We start from the raw sequence: 17,868 nt of genomic DNA on the forward strand, positions 1-17,868 counted from the left end.
ACATGTGTTCCCCATCCCGATTCCCCCCCCCCCCCCGGTATATTTCTTTTAATGTTTTTTCACATTGAATATATCTCTACCTCACATTTGTGGACTTCATAAATCTGAAATCCCACATGGTCCTGTAGAATTAAGTAGTAATCATTGTCTAAACAACTGGACAGAGTACCACACTACCTACCAAATTATTATGGAGGTTTAGTTAATGCATGTGAATGCATTTGTCTACATTTGCTATGTAGACAAATGTAATTTGTTTACAAATTACAAATGTAAGGTAACATTATTTGAAGGCAGAATGGTTGACATTTTGTAAAGAAATAGTTTTGTAGCTTGAAATCTTTAAATAGAAAAAATGCTAATTTCCTCAGAAATAAAACATTTTTAATTCCCTCCAATAGATTTTAAGGATCTCTCACCACTATCTTTTGCCCCCTAAGAGGGTCCCATTTTGGTAGAATCAGTATGTGAATTGAGCCATTTCTTTTTAGTTTGTGGTCTGTGAACTAGAACAGCTGTTTGCAGGCACTTATTATCTAATCTTAGAAGTTGTGGGAATGAAGGCAGTTATCCCACCAGGAAGGAGCTGTCTGACATATCCTGTAACTCGCTGGGCTGTGTATGTCCCTTCTTGCTTAGGTGTCAGTATTTTCAGCACAACTAAAATCATGTTTTGCCTAGAGGTTCTATTAGTATACCATTTGCTACCGACAGATACACCAGAAACACAGTTGCACTTTTTGAAGCATCAGCTGAAGCCTTTTCAAAAGTTCTGTTTCTCTGAATGCCCTCATGAGGAGGAACTCTGGTTCTACATACTAGATCCAAAAGCCCTTTCTTGATATAGCTTAAATGAAATAACATGGGTAAGCTACTTAACACATAGGCGATCAGTTCAGTAGATTTTAGCTCCTTTCTCCTACCCTGCCTAGAAGCTGCCACATGGCTATGACAGAGTGAATAAAGGATCTTTCTAAATTTCACTCACTGAGTCCTAAGATTGGCAGTCTTTTCTGGACTTATTTTGGCATGTTGTTGACCTTCTGACCTTCGTTGAAGAAGCCTGTGATCCATGTGCCCTCGTGCATAAGTAGACCTGGCTTTGGGTGTAAGTCTGTCTTCATTGTCTTGATTGTGTTAAGACTGGGTGGTTTCCTCTTTTATTGCTATGCTTCTAAAATTTGCAGGGGCTGTGAGTGCGGGTATGGAGATAACAGTCATTTGCCTAAATCTGGCTCTCCTCATGAAGCTTCTGTCTTGAGTTTCTCAAAGTTCCACCAAGGGAAAGAATGCAGTGATTCCCTAGAGGCAGGTTCCACGTGTGTGTTTCAGGAAGCAGTCTTTCAGATTTACCACCTTCCCTTGGTATAATTACATAGAACTCTGAACTCTTCAGAATTCAAATCATTAGAGGAATGGAAGATTTGGGTATAGTTTAAAGGGTAACTTTACAGTTATTTGGGAGGTATTGTAGATGTGCAGGGAAAGCTTTTTCAAATAATACCTCCCACTACAGATGAGAGTGATAGATATTGTGGTAGAGAAAACTTTCTCCTAGGCAGTGGGCCTGGTGAAAATGAATGCTGAGTAACAGTTGATGCTCTTAACATTCAAGAAGTACTTGCTTCAGGGGACCAGCAGCACTTAATATCTGCTATAGGAAGTTGACTCCTTAAAGAAGGCACAGAATGGATACAGTGGGTCAGCTTCAAGTATGTACCTTGTATCAGGCATGTGGGACTACACAAAGTATATATCATTCTGATGCTGTTGCATTCAAGATCCAAACTAGTGTGGGGGAAAAGGATAAAAAGCAAAACAACGTGGATATGACAGTGTATGATTGAGTGTTAATAGTGTGGCACAGTCTTAAATGTTGTGGGGCTTTAGAGAAGAGGGAATCAGTGTGGACAGTAGTGGTTAAAGGAGGCTTCATGGTTAAGGCTGGAAAGATAGGTGGGATTTGGATACACTGAATGAGTATGCTTTTGGAAGTCAGGGATTCATTTTTGCTTACATTTTATAGCAGAGCTTTGCAGTTTTGATGCTAAATAAATGCTTTGGTGACCCTGAATAGGGAGTCATGAGACTATGGTACTGGTGGTCTTGGTCTTGCACTCCGAGGACTGAATAACTTTATGAAATTGTCAGTTTCCTTATTTGTAAAGTGAAGTCTCTTTTAGCCCTGATATTTATTTAATGGTTAAATGCAGCCTGAAAGGGGAATGCTACCTCCTAGTGGAAAACCTGTGAAATAGGCTTTTGCTTTTATCAAACTTGGCAAAACACACGTCATCCTTATGATCATGGAAGAGAAAAGTAGACTAGAATAATAATGGCCTGCCTTCATGAAACAGGTTTAATTTCACATTCTTAAAGATTATCTGAACATTAAATCAGATGTTTAGAGTAGCAGAACAGTCAGTGGGGATATTGATAGAGATTTTTTTGTTAGCTCTTTGTACTGATGTTCATCCCACTCAGAAGTCTGGAGATAATTTACTGAATTAAAGACAGGATTGAGTAGGGATTTCATTGGGGAAATGAGATTCAACTTGGATGATATGTTATGAGTAGAAGTATAGAGTAGAGTAAGATCTATACCAGAAAAGGGGTTAGGAAATTGAATGCTTAAACACTGGCCTGTGTACCATATGGAATACTGTGCAGCAGTCAAGAAGAATGGGGTCAATCTACAAACACTTAAGTTTTTAGAAAGATTTTATTAAATGAAAAAAAGGAAGCCATAGAACAACATATACATTATGGTCACATTTATAGATACGTTTTTAATTATATTTTCCTTTGTACATTTGTAGACACACAAAGGCATAAATAGTGTGTTATCTTCTATCAAGGTCTTGAAAGATATACACTAAATTCATAACCAAAGTTACCTTTAGGAAGGAATGGGTGGATGTAGGGATTGAGGAGCTGTGAAGATGGGCCTTTTGTTTTTATTTTCTTTACTTCTGAATAATTTAAATTCCTTAGTAGGAGGAATGTGTTTCTTGTTTGGGATTAGGATCAGTTTTAGGAGACTACTGAGGCTGTTCTCAGTACCAAATTTATTTTCATTCCGTCCTCCTGTTTTGGATCTTAGGCCTTTGGGGTATTGTCTCTTAACCCAAAAAAAGGATGGGGAGTTAGAAGTAGTCTTCAAAGTGATTTTTAAGAATATTATTTTCAGCCGGCAGAGAAAGGTACAGCCACAGTTTCACTTCCAGTTCCTTAAGTTTCTGTCTGCTTGTGCTTGTGCTGAGGTGTCCACTGTGTCCGACTCTTTGCGGCGCCATGGACTGGAGCCCTTCCCAGGCTTCTGTCTGTGGTGATTCTCCAAGCAGGAATACTGGAGTGCACTGCCAAGCCCTCCTCCAGGGGATCTTCCCAACCCAGGGATCAAACCCGGGTCTCCCACACAGCAGGGAGCTACGGTGGGAAGCTGAGCTACCAGGGAAGCCCAAGTTTCTATCTAGGGAGCCTTAAATCACTTACCTCTATAAAGACGTATTATGCTGTTGCCTTTATACTATCACATTCAAGAAGCTTTGGAGGGGAAAGCATATACCAGGAGGGAAAATGTTAAACAGGCTAACGTTCGGCTTATTTAATTATGTGTCTTGTATCCTTTTCCTGGGGGGGTTTCTTTGCTCTCCATCTCTATGTGAGATCAATTAATAGATATATCTTGTAGGTTAATGGTAAAGCCTGACATTTGTGTATTCAGCTAGAAGTGTTAGCTCAATGTATTGACTGTTGTGTAAATCTCATACCCAGTTAGCTTTATTCTGTTCTGCATCTGTCAGTCGTGCCATTAACTCTACCCAACCTTTTATAATTATAAGAAAATGTACATCCAGTGAAAGAAAACTTAGATGGATCATTAAAAACCCATCCCCATATTTTTAGGTACCTTAAATATAAAGTCAATTTTTATATTCCTATCTTAACAGTTTCTAGTTTTCTTTTTTTTTAATAACTTTGGCTTGTTCTTCAGTAAATAGAACATAAGAACACCCTCAAGCTGTTCCCATTCACCCCATGTTAAGTGCTGTCAACATTTAACAGAGAAAGTACAAGAAAGTTTCATTGGACAAAAGAGAAGAAAAAGTAGGGAGTTATGTAGAGAATGTATAGGGAATAAAGAAGCAGATGCAGAAATATTTTTTGAAGAATTCTCTGTGGTAGAAAATTAAGAGCAACTGGTACATGAGTTTTAAGATTTGGAAAGCTCTGATACTATATCCACATTTTTAAAGCAAATCATAATCTAAGATTGATAAGAAAACACAAATAAAATAATGAAATCCTTGCTCTGGTCATATGTGCTTTCAGTTACTAGATGCTTTTAGAAGTTTCACAGTGGTCTGGGTTGAAAAAAGAAGCAAGTTTATTTCTCACACTCTATGCTCCTTAGCACACGAGGGTATCCTTGGGGATTTATTTTGATAACTGGCATTGCAGTTTGAGTTATTATCTTAGTGCTATAGTTATCTGTACTCTCTCATTCCTGTGCATTCTCTATTGGGAATTTGGTATGTTTTCTTCTTAAAATCACATTTGACTAATACTATGATGCTCACACTTATGTCTAATAATATTGCTTATTTCTCAGACAAAAGTGAAATGTCAAGTAAAATGCTTTATTAAAGTCAGAAAAATTGGGAAATATAGCCTACCATGTTATTAGTATTTCTAAGGAGGTTTTAATTAGAATGAAAGTATAAAAAAAAGTCTGAGATAAAAACATCTAGACAGTAGGAAAGGGAAGAAGCCCAAATTTTAAAATGTGTTAGAATGATGACAGATTTTAAGATCGGTGAAACTTTTAAAAAGACTGCTCTGTTACATAGTGTTCTTGACCAGAGCAATTTTTTTAGGGAATGGGTTCATAATTCCTTTCTTTTCCAGATTGCAAAAGTTGAGAAGCTCAAACCTTTGGAGGTGGAGCTACGACGCCTAGAGGACCTTTCAGAGTCTATTGTTAATGATTTTGCCTACATGAAGAAGCGAGAAGAAGAGATGCGCGATACCAATGGTGAGAGGAGGGCGACTCTTACTTCTCAGTGAGTGCACCATAAAGGAGATAGGTCCCCGTACTTTAAATTCTGATGTACCCTTTTCTCAGTTTTACCAAAGGGTGTTTTATGAAGGGTGATTTGCTCACTTCAGTGCTGTTGCTGTTATAGGTAAATGAGCCTTGTTTGATTTTCAAGGGAATAACATTTTTTTCTGTAATAAGCAATTGATCATATCAGTCAGCTTAGTGTATCAAATTAATAGCACTAATCTTTGTAATTTTAACATATATATATAGGATAATGAAAATTAAAGAAAAAACTCTCTGAAGTCCTACTATAAGGTTTAGGGGCAGAGTGAAGCTAATTAATTGCCGTTTCCCCTGGCCATTTAGCCTGCTGAGCCTCACTTCATTATGTTTACACTGCTTTTTGTTTTGTTTTAGAGTCCACGAACACTCGGGTCCTGTACTTCAGCATCTTTTCAATGTTCTGCCTCATTGGTCTGGCCACCTGGCAGGTCTTCTACCTGCGTCGCTTCTTCAAGGCCAAGAAGTTGATTGAGTAATTAAGCCCAGTCTGCTCCCACCTTGAATCTTGGCCAGCAGAACATCGCTGGCAAAAGGCATCCTACCAACAGCACCATCAAGGCACCTTGGAGCTTTCTTGCCAGAACTGATCTCTTTGATGTGGGAGGACGTGTGTTACCACCTTCACCCAAGAAGTCAAAGAGGGACTTCTTTTTAACCTGGTAGGATTTGGACTGGTTTTGCAACAAGACTATTATTAGAGTCACCTATGACAAAAAATAGGGGTTACCTAGATAATGCCAAAGCCAGCATTTGTACTGGGTTTCCTCATATGATCTGTTTGAACCATGTTTTCTTTCCTTCTCCCACTTGCTCACCAGCTTGGGCTTCCATTTTACTTGTTTTACCAACATTTGTATGACCATGTTGAACTTGTTTCTCTCTGATTGTCCTCTTTGGATTTCTGCGTGACAACACCCTTAACTTTCTCTTGACCCTTAGCCGAAATGTTTAGTTAGCTTCTGGTGATACCCTTTCATAATTTTATGTCTCTTGAAAGGGTGATGGCTGTGACACCTCATAGAAATGAGCTTTGAACTGTAGATAGCTCTTAAAGAAAATTTCACTTTAGAGAATTAAAACATTTGTGCTCAGCTGCTTGAACTTTTCTCTTTTTGTGTATTTACGTGTGTTTAGTTCCATGCAGTTTTATCACATGTATGGGTTTGTGTGACCTCCACCACGAGATGCAGAACCATTTCATCACATGGATCCCTTGTGGTTCCCTTTTATAGCTGCAGTCACCTCCTTCTGTAACCCCAAGCCCCAGCCTCTGGCAGCCACTAAGCTGTTCTCCATCTCTCTAATTTTGTCATTTCAAGAATGTTACATAAATGGAATCATACGGTATATACATAAAACCTGTTGAGATGGACTTTTTTCACTCAGCATAATGCCCTTGAAATTTATCCAAGTTGTTGCATATGTCAGTAGTTTGTGTCACTTTATTGCTTAGTAGTCTTTTGTGGCGTGGGTGTACCATGGTTTCACCAGTCAGCTATTGAAGGACATCAGTGTTGTTTTCAGTTTTGGGCCATTACTAATAAAACTGCTGTGAACATTCATGTACAGGTTTTTATGTGAACACAAATTTCATTTCTCTGGGATAAGTGCCCAAAAGAGCAATTGCTGGGCTGTATGGTAAACAGACGTTTATTTTTGTAAGAAACCGTCCTGCTCTTCATCCAGAGTTACTGTGTCATTTTACGTTCCCACTAGCAATGTCCGACCAATCCAGTTTCTCAACATCCTCAGTATTTGCTATTATTTTTTTTTAAAGTTTTTTTAGTCATTCTGAGAGGCATGTGGTTTTAATTTGTATTTTCCTATTAGCAAATGATGTTGAACATCTTTTCATGTGTTCATTTGCTATTGGTATATTTTCCTCAGTGAAATACCTATTCTTTTGCCCATTTTATGATTAGATTGTGTGTTCTTTTCACTACTGAGGTTTTTTTTTTTTTAATTGAAGTATAGTTGATTTATGCTATTGAATTTGAGAATTGCTTATATATCCTAGATACAAGTCCTTTGTCAGTTTTGTGGTTGCTTAAATTTTAACATAACTTCTACAGAAGAAAAAACAAGTAAAATTTGCCGAGTATTCTTACATGGTAAGTCACTGACTTGATTATTTGATTTGTGTTCTCATGTGTTCATGAGGAAATTAAGATATATGACGTAAACACACCTAGAAGGATCATGAATCGAGTAAATACTTGAAAATATTTGTTGTAAAAGCAAAGCCAAGAATCGCTTTGGGACATATGCCTGCCTAAACGCCAATACTAATATGAATAAGAGAAAGTGTGGGCACAGATGACCATGTTCATTGACAGTGACATATAATATCACTTGACATTTTCCCCACTTCTCCCAGTAAAGTGGGTGGGAGTTTGTCCTTTCTGTAATCTCTTTTTTTGTTTTTTTAAGTCTTCTGACTCTTACAGGGCTTGTCCCATTGCAGTGACAAGAATTATAGGAGTTAGGGCTGTGCAGCTTGCAGTTAAGAAGCAGCATATTAGAATTAACAGAACACTGTTGTGATGACCTGGATAAAGTACCAAGGGGGAAGGGGGGCAAATTATGTTGCTAAAATCTCAGCCTGTTCTGTTAATGTTCCAGCTACTGTAAACACAAAAGGCTTTTCACCGTCTTTTGACCCCTCGTATGAATTCTTCTTGGACTTCCCAGATGGCTCAGTGGTATAGAATACACCTACTAATGCAGGAGATATGGGTTCTGTCCCTGGGTCAGGGAGATCCCTTGGAGAAGGAAATGGCAACCCACTCCAGTGTTCTTGCCTAGGAAATCCCATGGATAAAGTCTGAGCCTGGTGGGTGACAGTCCATGGAGTCGCTAAGAGTTGGACATGACTTAGCAACTGAGCACACACTCGAATTCCTCCTATGTGGCATGAAAGTGGTTCTTCCATCAGTTTGTGTAACGCTGCCATCTGCTGTTGAAAAATAGGTACTGCTTCTGAGATCCTGACAGCCAAATCTCATCATTAAGGGCAACAGTGTTTAGTTTCAGTGAAAGTCGCTCAGCTGTGTCCACTGTTTGCGACCCCATGGACTCTACAGTCCATGGAATTCTCCAGGGGTTCTTCCCAACCCAGGGATCGAACCCAGGTCTCCTGCACTGCAGGCGGATTCTTTACCATCTGATCTGAGCCATCAGTGACACCCCATAAGAGCAACAGATGTTGAGAGAGTCTGTGGTATTACATATACTAAACAACAGAGGCTATTACATATTACAGATACTAAACAACATCCAGACAGGGCGAGAATAACCCAACTTGTGAGTTAAGCTCCATCTTCAGACATTTAAAGGTGAAATTCTGTTCCAAACCATTAGCCAAACAAGATCCTCTTTTCCATTTCTAACTGGTGCCTTCCCCCTTTTTAGAAGCAATGAAAGCTGCTCCGTTGGTTATAGTCTTCTGACAGAGTGTCAAAGAAGAAGATAGGAGAGGAAAATATTTTATTTTGCTAATGTTTTGTTCCCAAACGTGACTGTGAAATTGAAATTCTTTCACATCCTTTCCTTTACTCATGTCAAGACTGCCAAGTTGGACATTTGTGCTTTGGGTTTAAAGTTCATTGATATTACACTTTGATTTTATCTGAAAAGTAAAATTATTTGCTTTTGATAAAAGACTAGTGCAAGAGCAAATCAGCTTTAAAAACAAGGATGTTGTCTGTTTTCCCCTATTTTGGGCTCTGTTGTTCAACACAGTCTTAAATTACTGATCAGAGTGATAGTTTTAAGTAAGCTTTGTTATATCATTGTCATAAGCCCCTGTCATAAGCTGTTTTTGTGTTTTTTAATGGAAAGAGGCATGTGGGATTTATACAGATTCACTTGTAAGTGTTGGATTGGGATTTTTGTGTAAATTTTCTCAAATAAAGGCTAGCAGAAACCATCTTAGCTGTATTTTTCTGTTACTCATGAGTATCTCTTTGTCTGGATTGACAATAATTCCTCCACATTCCTCAGTATTAAAAGTATGGCAAGGTATATGTGACAGATTAGAGAAAAAAATATTTGTAATGTACTCCAGATGGATAAAGTTTATGTGAGGTAGCATAAATTCATTATACTTTATTTGTAAATGTATAACTATGTATATTAAAATATATTAATTTGGAAAGACTAAATAGGGTTCTGTAAGCCAGGAATTCTCTGTAGCTTCTCTGTTTTGGAACCTGCTGTTGAAGTTATTACTACAGGGTCTTCTCCCTTTCCTTCCATTCTTAAAATACCCCTCCTAATTTAGAACCTCTAGGACTTATTTTTTTGGACCATCACATCTATGTAAAACCCTACTCCAGCAGGTAAAGGCAAGATCATCTTTCCTTTTACTTGCAGTTGAGTATTTTCTGTGAAGCTTCTTAAGAGTCAGCGTGAAGTGCTTTACACATTGACTAGCTAGCCTCCTATTTAGCCTCTTTCTCTAATCCTCAAAAAAAGTTAATAAGTCAGTGAATCTCTAGTTTATAAATAGTGGTTCTCAACATTTGAAATACTTTCGAAAATGTCTCCTTTCTCCCTAATACTTTAGAGAACATAAATAGTGAAGGCAGCAGAATGTTTAAGTGTGAATTTAAATGACTTTAAATTTAATGTTATTTAAATTTAAATGTAATTGTGTCAGCAGTATCATATTTGTTAAATGGTTGTGCATGTTCTGCAAATTATTATCTATTCAGTCTGCTACAGTCTCCTATAGCATAAGCCCCATGAATAATATAAATTTTTCTAGTACCACATTTAAAAAGTACAAAGGAACATGAAATTTTTTATTTTATCATTTTTATTGAAGTATAGTTGATTTGCAGTTATTTGCCGTGTTGTGTTTTTCTGCTGTACAGCAAGGTGAATCAGTTATACACTTGCATAAATCCACCATTTTTTAGATTCTTTTCCCAAATAGGTCACTACAGTGTACTAAGTTCCCTGTGCTATACACTAGCTTCTTAGTTATCTATTTTATACATAGTAGTATGTATATGTCAATCCCAATCTCCCAATTTATCCCTCCCCTGCTTTACTCCTTAATAACCATAAATTTGTTTTCTGCATCTGTGACTATTTGTTTTGTAAATAGGTTTGCTTGTACCACTTTTTTTAAAGAGTCCACGTATAAGTGATAGCATATTTGTCTTGGACTTACTTCACTTAGTATGACAATCTCTAGGTCCAGCCAAGTCACTGCAGATGACATTATTTTGTTCTTTTGATGGCTGAATTTCCATTGTATATTGTAATATTCCATTGTGGTATATGTCTACCACATTTTCTTTATCCATTCATCTGTTAATGGGTATTTAGATTGTTTTCATATCCTGGCTATTATAAATAGTGTGAAATTAATTTTAATTATACACTGTCTAATAGATTCAAAATAGAATTTCAACATAAAATTCAATATAGAAATGTAAAAATGACTGAGATAGCTGACATTCTTTTTTCCTTATAGTCTTTGAAATCTGGTGTGCATTTTACAGCATGTCTTCATTCATACTAGCCATAATTCAAGTGGTCGCTACTGGCGACCATATTGAACAATGAAGCTATAGACTTTGCTAAGTACTTTGGCAATTTAACTATTCACTTGTTAAGATATAAAATGGAAATACCATTTTTTACCAAAAGTATTTTAAAATCAGTTATACCTTTAAAATGTTGACTATTTCTGGGCTTATGAGTATTCGAAAGTCAGATATTTAGTTTTAGTTTCATTTATATCTGATGTAATGAAGTGCTGAGCTTTAGTTTCTTTAGTTTTGTTTTGTCTAAGATGAAAAAGGACATTTGTTAAGCTTTTATCTATGTATTATAATCAGAATAATTCATAATATCAGGCTAACCAAGTTATAGAAAACTGTTTCCACATTGCAAACTTTTAGTTTCCACACAAAGAAGAGTGAATTTTTAAGCTTTGGCTGAAACCTATTCAGCTTCTCCGAATGCAAGTCAACACTTGTAGCTCTAAGCGATTGTTTTTTCCATGCAACTCAAAAATTTATTGATCATCTGTTTAATGTGCTGAACGAAACTCTGGAGTAGACCCAGGTGAAAAAGAAGCAATACCTGTCCTCAAAGTGCTTTCTAATTGATAGGAGGAAGTAGATGGGATGTCTTCTGTCCAGCATGATTTCCATACTTGCTTTAGCCACCCCTGACTTAACATTGTGGAAGTTAAGAAAGCTTTCACTAACCCAGCTAGTTTGTCTTGGAAAGATGCCCCTCCTAAACACCTTTCTAGAAGATTGTACTTTCCTTATAATAGCACTTAGACACCATTGTAATTGCCTGGTTTTTTTGTCTGTTCATATGGACTATGAGCTCCAGGAGAAGAGGAACCATGTTTATTTTGACCTCTGTTGTAACCCAGCACCTGCACAAGTTGGTACTTAGTGTTTGTTGGATGAATGAATTGAAAATTGAAAACTATCTATACAGTCTAGAACCCTGGAATGAAACCAATAAAAAATTTACCAGGGTGTTATCAGTCGGGCATTTTGGTTTAAGAGATGTACATATATGATAACAATGACCTGATATTCTTTCAACAAATAGATTTTAGGCTTGTTATATCAAGCACTTTTCTAGGCACTGATGATACATAGTTGTGAACAAGAGGGCAAAATCCAGGCTCTCGTGGAGCTTATGTTCTAATGAAGGGGGGAATTAAAGTAAACAATAAATAAGACATCAATTTTAAAGGTAAACATTGTGAAGAAAATAAGGAGTGATGTGATCTGGCGGGAGAGCTGTGTTACTTTGGATGAAATTGGATGTGAAAAAGAGGTTTGCTTAAATACAAACACAGTATAAGCAGACCATCATTAAGTCTGGTACACTAACAGAAAAAATGGATCCAGATCAAGAAAGACAAAAGTCCCTCCTATTCAGAACCATTGCGGAATGTCACGCAGAGTGTAAGATATCATGCTTTAAAAGGAACGCTGATGAACTCTACAGAGGTCAGAGGAACGTGAGCTCATTAGCTCTCGTACCCTTCACCCCATTCTACCCATTCTCTTCCTCCTATGTTTGCTGTCACTATCCACCTACTTAAAAACCTAGATGTGAGTCTCCTGGACTCAGATTTGCTTCACCAACCATATCCCAACTGATCACAAAGTTCTAAATGTTCCTCAGATGGATTTCTTAAATCTTGCCCCCCTGTCCACTCACACTGATAGCACCTGAGTGCCTGTTTCTAGGCCTCCTGTCTTTATCTTCCGTGTTGTCATCAGTTCTTTGTAAAGTATAGCTTTGGTCTTATGCAAGGTGACATTATTTATTGTCTGAGCTGGGCACATGAACAAAAGAAGACTCATTAATTATGCTATGGGGAAAAGTATTAATTGGGACTCCCCCCAGCAAATCAGAACATGCAGACACACAGATCATATACTCCTCTGCTTAAAAATGTCCAATATTTTCCATTGCCCACAGGAAATGTCAAATTCTGTATAAATAAATATTTGAGGCCTTGTCTTCTGCTTCTATCCCACAAATACCATGATCTCCATCCACATGATCTTCTCTTAGCCCCCAAATATCCTGCTCTCTGAAAGAGATCCCAGGCCTTGTTGCTGGCTTTGACTCCCAGCTCCCCTCAATAGCTATGTAACATACAGTAGGTTACTTAACCCTCTATCTTAGCTCCTTTTGCAGAATGGGAATACTATGAGGATTAAATGGAATGACACATGGAAAGAAAACCTTTAGCATAGTGCCAGGAACATAATAAATATAATGAATGTTAGCTGTGATCTCTGTAGGTCAATAATTCCAACTTTATGACTAAAAAGTTATGTTAGAGATGTAAAGTTGCTCAAGGCACACAACTGATGGAACACGCTTTTCCACTGTATTGCAATTCTCTTAGTGACTTGAGGGCTCTGCAGATTCCCCACCTCCGATTACAGTATATGGCACTTACGGCATGAAGAATGTTGCATGAGATCATCAGGTGGTCAAAGATTTGGAAATACACTTGGAAGAAGAATGTGAAATCTGGAAAGAGAGGAGTGTCAGGAGAGTTGCTCTAAGATGTGTGGAAGACAGAGGGACCCAGGGTAGTTCTGAAAGAAATAACTGGGCCCACTAACTGAGATGAAAGGAGACAAGAATTTTCCTCTGGGAGAGGGAAGGGAGGTGAGGTAAACGGGAGACCTAAGAGACAGTTCAATCCCTGGGTTTGGGAAGATACCCACTCCAGTATTCTCGCCTGGAGAATACCATGGACAGAGGAGCCAGGCGGGCTACAGTACATGGGGTCACAAAGAATCGGACACCACCTCGACTTAGCACGCACTCAAAAATATCTTTGCTGTAACAATTCTCTAAAACAAAGAGCGCTGTGCCGCGCTAGGAAGGGCTGCTTCCCCCAGTCACTGCCCTTGAGATAGGCCTGGCGCCAAGATGAGACTGGACGACCTCTGGACCTCAAAACTGTCTGGGCACCGGGCTAGGAATCAGGGGAGGGGTCTATAGACCCGAGGAGGACGCCCTTGCCCCTGTGGGAGCCATCTGGTCCCATTCGGTCTCCACCGGGTGCCGCCTACCCCCGCCCGAGGCGTCGTTTGCCCGGCCCGCCTAGAGGGAAAGAAGTCTTGCCCCCGGGCTTAAAGGAACTACCGGCAAAGGAGGCGGAAACCCCGCCGGGCCGGAAGCACCCAGAACTGCTTCCGGGTCAAGAGGGGGAAGAGCCACCATGGAGCCTCGCGGGGTGGTGGGGCTGACGGGGCCGCGGGCCGGCGTCTGAAGCGGGAGAGGCGCAGCGCGGCCAGCGCCACCCGGGACACTCAGTCCTGTCCCGTCGCCGCCGTCGACGCCATGTCGGTGCTGGGCGAGTACGAGCGACACTGCGACTCCCTCAATTCGGACTTCGGGAGCGAGTCCGGGGGTGGCGGGGACTCGGGCCCCGGGCCCAGCGCCGGTCCGGCTCCGCGAGCCGGCGGCGGCGCGGCGGAGCAAGAGGAGCTGCACTACATCCCCATCCGTGTGCTGGGCCGCGGCGCCTTCGGGGAAGCCACGCTGTACCGCCGCACCGAGGTAGCGGCCCCGCTCTCCCCTGCCTCGTCCTCGCTCCGCGATCGGGTCCCGCAGGGGTGTCTGTCTTGGGGTCCTCACCGCTCCTGTACTAGGAGTGCGTAACAGCACTGGTTTTTCTAGCCGGTCGTTTTTGTTTACCATGGGGACTGAGCAAGCCATTAAACCTTCTCTGAGCCTTAGTTTTCCCCTCTGTAAATTGGAGTTAGGAATAGCTAAGTGCCTTATAAGTAATATTTTTTAAGATTATTTTGAGCATCGAAGGAGGATACTTTGGAGATTGAGAGTTAAAGTAGTATATGAATGGGGAGTATTGTCAAAACTTCCTTCCTTTCATGCCTTACATCTCTCCAAGGCCGAGGTGGAGAAGTGGGGACAGCTTCAAAATTCCCACATCCGCGGCAGCTTCACTGTCTTTGCCAAATCTTTAAGCTCAGATATGAACACTCAGTTGGGGATTTTTCTTGAAGGTCATTGGTAAGATTGTAGCGTGTGGGCTTCTTCATCAGTGATGATCCAGCAGTGTTTATACGTGGGAAGTACTTTTTTTTTTTTTTTTTTTTGGTATATTTCAAACCAGTCGTTCTTAACTTCAGGAGGGATAAAGGACTTCTTTGAGAATTTAATGTAAAGGTACCTTCCCGCTTATCCACTGTTGCACACATACAAATCCTTTGAAGAGATTCTTGGATTGCTGGTCCCCAGTTCAGAATGTATACTTATTAAAACCCTAGAGTGGGGAATCTATTTCCAAAATTGTTCATAAACTTTGATCACTAAAGTCTTAAAACTGTAGTTTCAGAATAGTTAAGCTTCTGTGGGATTGCTGGGGTTGCTGAAGATGAGATTCTATCAGTGATCTGTCTGCAGGTCAGGTGTGTGTTCCAAGTACTTTTAAGTCTAAAAGATGGATGAGGAGAGAGGTGGTTGCAAGATTAATGTATTATGAGTTACTGTTAGTATTCTCATGAGAATGAGGAGATGAGCTTTAGTATTCCTATTTTATAGTTGAAGAAACTAAGGTAGTATATTTAAGTGACTTGCTCACTTAAATTAGAAGCAAATCCTGGGCTGGAATGGAGGGTCACATCTGCTTGTCCATGCCTTTCCATGATTATTGCGTTGAACTTGATTACCAAGATTGTTTTAAGTTAAGTTTGATTATGCTTTCCCCAAAATTGCATAGCATTATCCATAACATCAAATGTTTATTACTTTTGTGAGTTTACAAGGGTTTAATTAGAAGCAAATTTTTCCCTCAAGAAGCATATATTTCAGTGGGAAGACATGTCAATCTTGTTAGTAACAAATAGCATTTAAGTTGTATGTGTATATAAGTGTGAAAGAATGGACAAATATTTCAGTGGAAGGGAATTAAGGGATTGCACAGTAGAAGGTTCATTGATCTTCCGCTGAAGTTTCAAAGGCCCAGCACAGCCATTCTAAAGGACAGGGAGGGTTATTTAGGTGGGGATGCTTCTGAGCTGGGGAACATCAGTAAATTAGAGGTGTTATAAAATGGAGTGAATATTAGGAGCTGCAGGTAAGTCTTCATGAATAGAGGAAAATGTGATAACATAAAAATGCAGGAGAAACAGTCATAGAACGTGACAGAGTAAGGAAAGTAAACTCAGAGCTCTTAGACATGACTTATTTTTATCTAGAAAGAAGAAATGAAAATCACTAGAGAAATCCATATAAAGTTAGAGGCAACTTTAACATGTCTATTTTACAAGAAATGTCAGCCATAGATAACCACTCTCCAGTTCTCTATTTTTCCAGTAGTCTAACCATACTACAGTCCTCATCATGACTAGCAGTCTTTCATAATGTCCCTCAGTAGAAACCCTGAGATCTACTTCCATCCCATATTTTTTACCTGGAATTGACATTATGTAAATTAAGTGTAGAAACAACATAACATTTTGATGCTTTCCCTAGACCTGCAGTAAATTTTGATGCTCAATTGTATGCAGAATTTTTCAAGTCTCTTCATGTTTTGTTTAAAGGAGAAAAAAGAGTCAGTTTCTGCCCATCTAGGAAGTTTTCTTTCTAGGCTCAGAGATCCCCGTGTGGATTCATTCTCTGCCAGGCTAGAGGAAAGCACAACACCTTTGTTGCTGTGTTGTAGGATGACTCATTGGTCGTGTGGAAGGAAGTTGATTTGACCCGGCTATCTGAGAAGGAACGTCGTGATGCCTTGAATGAGATTGTTATTCTGGCACTGCTGCAGCATGACAACATTATTGCCTACTACAATCACTTCATGGACAATACCACCCTGCTGATTGAGCTGGAATATTGTAATGGTAAGGTAGAATTCAGTGGGACTTCCTCCAGCAAGACATTCTTGTGCTTATACTTACCTTGAGGGGGAGAGAAAAATAAGATCTATATTTACAAAGAATAAGAACTTTAAGTGGACTGCTAGAGTTTAAGAGAAATAGTTCAGGCCCAGAAGAGTTTTGAAGTGATCTACAAAATGAGGGGAGGGATTTTCCCCCTGCATACTCAAATTCTGCTTTGTGATGATAATTCCATCTTCAAATTATTTGTTCAGTTGAATTTTACACTCATTTTTCAAGGTTTTTTCCTTATGAAACATTAGTTAGGCATTAGAAGCATAGCATGGTTTGACACTTAATAGGGAAATCTTATAGGTGATATTTATTTGTAATGATTTCAGCTAAAGCTGTTCTACTGAAAAGTGGTCTAAAGACCATAGCTGACTGAAAATGATTTCTTTGAGCCCTTTTGCTTGTTTAAAAAAAAAAAAAAAGGCAGTATAGCCTATTTGTTAAAAAATAGACCCTGAACCCATATCCTAAGCTTCAGTACTTTTTAATCTCTATAATCTTGCACGGACTACTTAACTTCTCTGTGTCTCAGCCTCCTCATCTTAAGTAAGTTTGCTAATAAGCAGTAGTTACCTCTTAGGGTTATTGTATTAAATGAATATGTAAAGCTCCAGCAACTTTAACATTTCTATTTTAAGGGAAAGTATACTATTTTACAGTAGTTCTTGATATGTAGCAAATTTTTGATAAATTTTGTACTAGCTGTTATCATTATTACCTAAGAGAACGCCCAAATCCCATTCTTGAGCTGCATGCTAAAATGGTCCAGGCATATTCTTCATTTAAATCTCTAAGAGAAAGCTCCTAGATTTGTCATTTATTTACTAGGTTCTTGTGTATCCTGATTGTTTTCAACCCTAAATGTATGAGATTATATTAGAGATTTTTGAAGTAGCAGAAGCCTCTTAACTTCCTTTGTGGTTAGGAGGAACTAGAACGGATGGTACATTTATTGAAACTTTTGAGTTACTAAATTGCAGAGGGGAAGAAGTTGTGAAACTTAACTAGGACTACAGTAAGTTATAGCTGCGGATAGGAAATAAAGCAAACCATCATCATTTGCCATCTGTTACCTGATAATAAAAAGGAGAAGCAAATTCAGACTTAACTCTGAAGGAATGAGTTAGTAAAGGGAGTAATAATTGGAAGCAATCTAGAGTCTACCCTAAATTTTGAGAAACCTTTTCAGTGTGAAGTGGAAAGAAAAAGAAGTTGATGGTGATATATACCTATTTTTGTAAAACATAACCTCACAGGTATAACCCAAATCTTCTAATAGACTGAGGAAGTTGTTACCAAAATATTGCAGATTCCTTTAATAGGAGT

The 17,868-nt window shown here is 39.0% G+C and overlaps 2 protein-coding genes across 2 annotated transcripts in view; both read left to right on the forward strand.

The window, feature by feature from the left end:
• Positions 1 to 9,038, forward strand: part of TMED10 (transmembrane p24 trafficking protein 10) — a 32,250-nt gene extending 23,212 nt beyond the window's left edge. The window contains exons 4-5 of the mRNA XM_061156592.1: positions 4,912 to 5,038; positions 5,465 to 9,038. Coding sequence (XP_061012575.1) covers positions 4,912 to 5,038; positions 5,465 to 5,586 — 249 coding nt within the window. The 3' untranslated portion in view covers positions 5,587 to 9,038. The remainder of the gene's footprint in view (positions 1 to 4,911; positions 5,039 to 5,464) is intronic.
• Positions 9,039 to 13,839: 4,801 nt separating this feature from the next.
• Positions 13,840 to 17,868, forward strand: part of NEK9 (NIMA related kinase 9) — a 42,110-nt gene continuing 38,081 nt past the window's right edge. Inside the window, exons 1-2 of the mRNA XM_061156593.1 lie at positions 13,840 to 14,188; positions 16,317 to 16,494. Coding sequence (XP_061012576.1) covers positions 13,970 to 14,188; positions 16,317 to 16,494 — 397 coding nt within the window. The 5' untranslated portion in view covers positions 13,840 to 13,969. The remainder of the gene's footprint in view (positions 14,189 to 16,316; positions 16,495 to 17,868) is intronic.

This window comes from Dama dama, chromosome 12, assembly GCF_033118175.1.
Source record: "Dama dama isolate Ldn47 chromosome 12, ASM3311817v1, whole genome shotgun sequence".
Classification (NCBI taxonomy): Eukaryota; Metazoa; Chordata; class Mammalia; order Artiodactyla; family Cervidae; genus Dama; species Dama dama.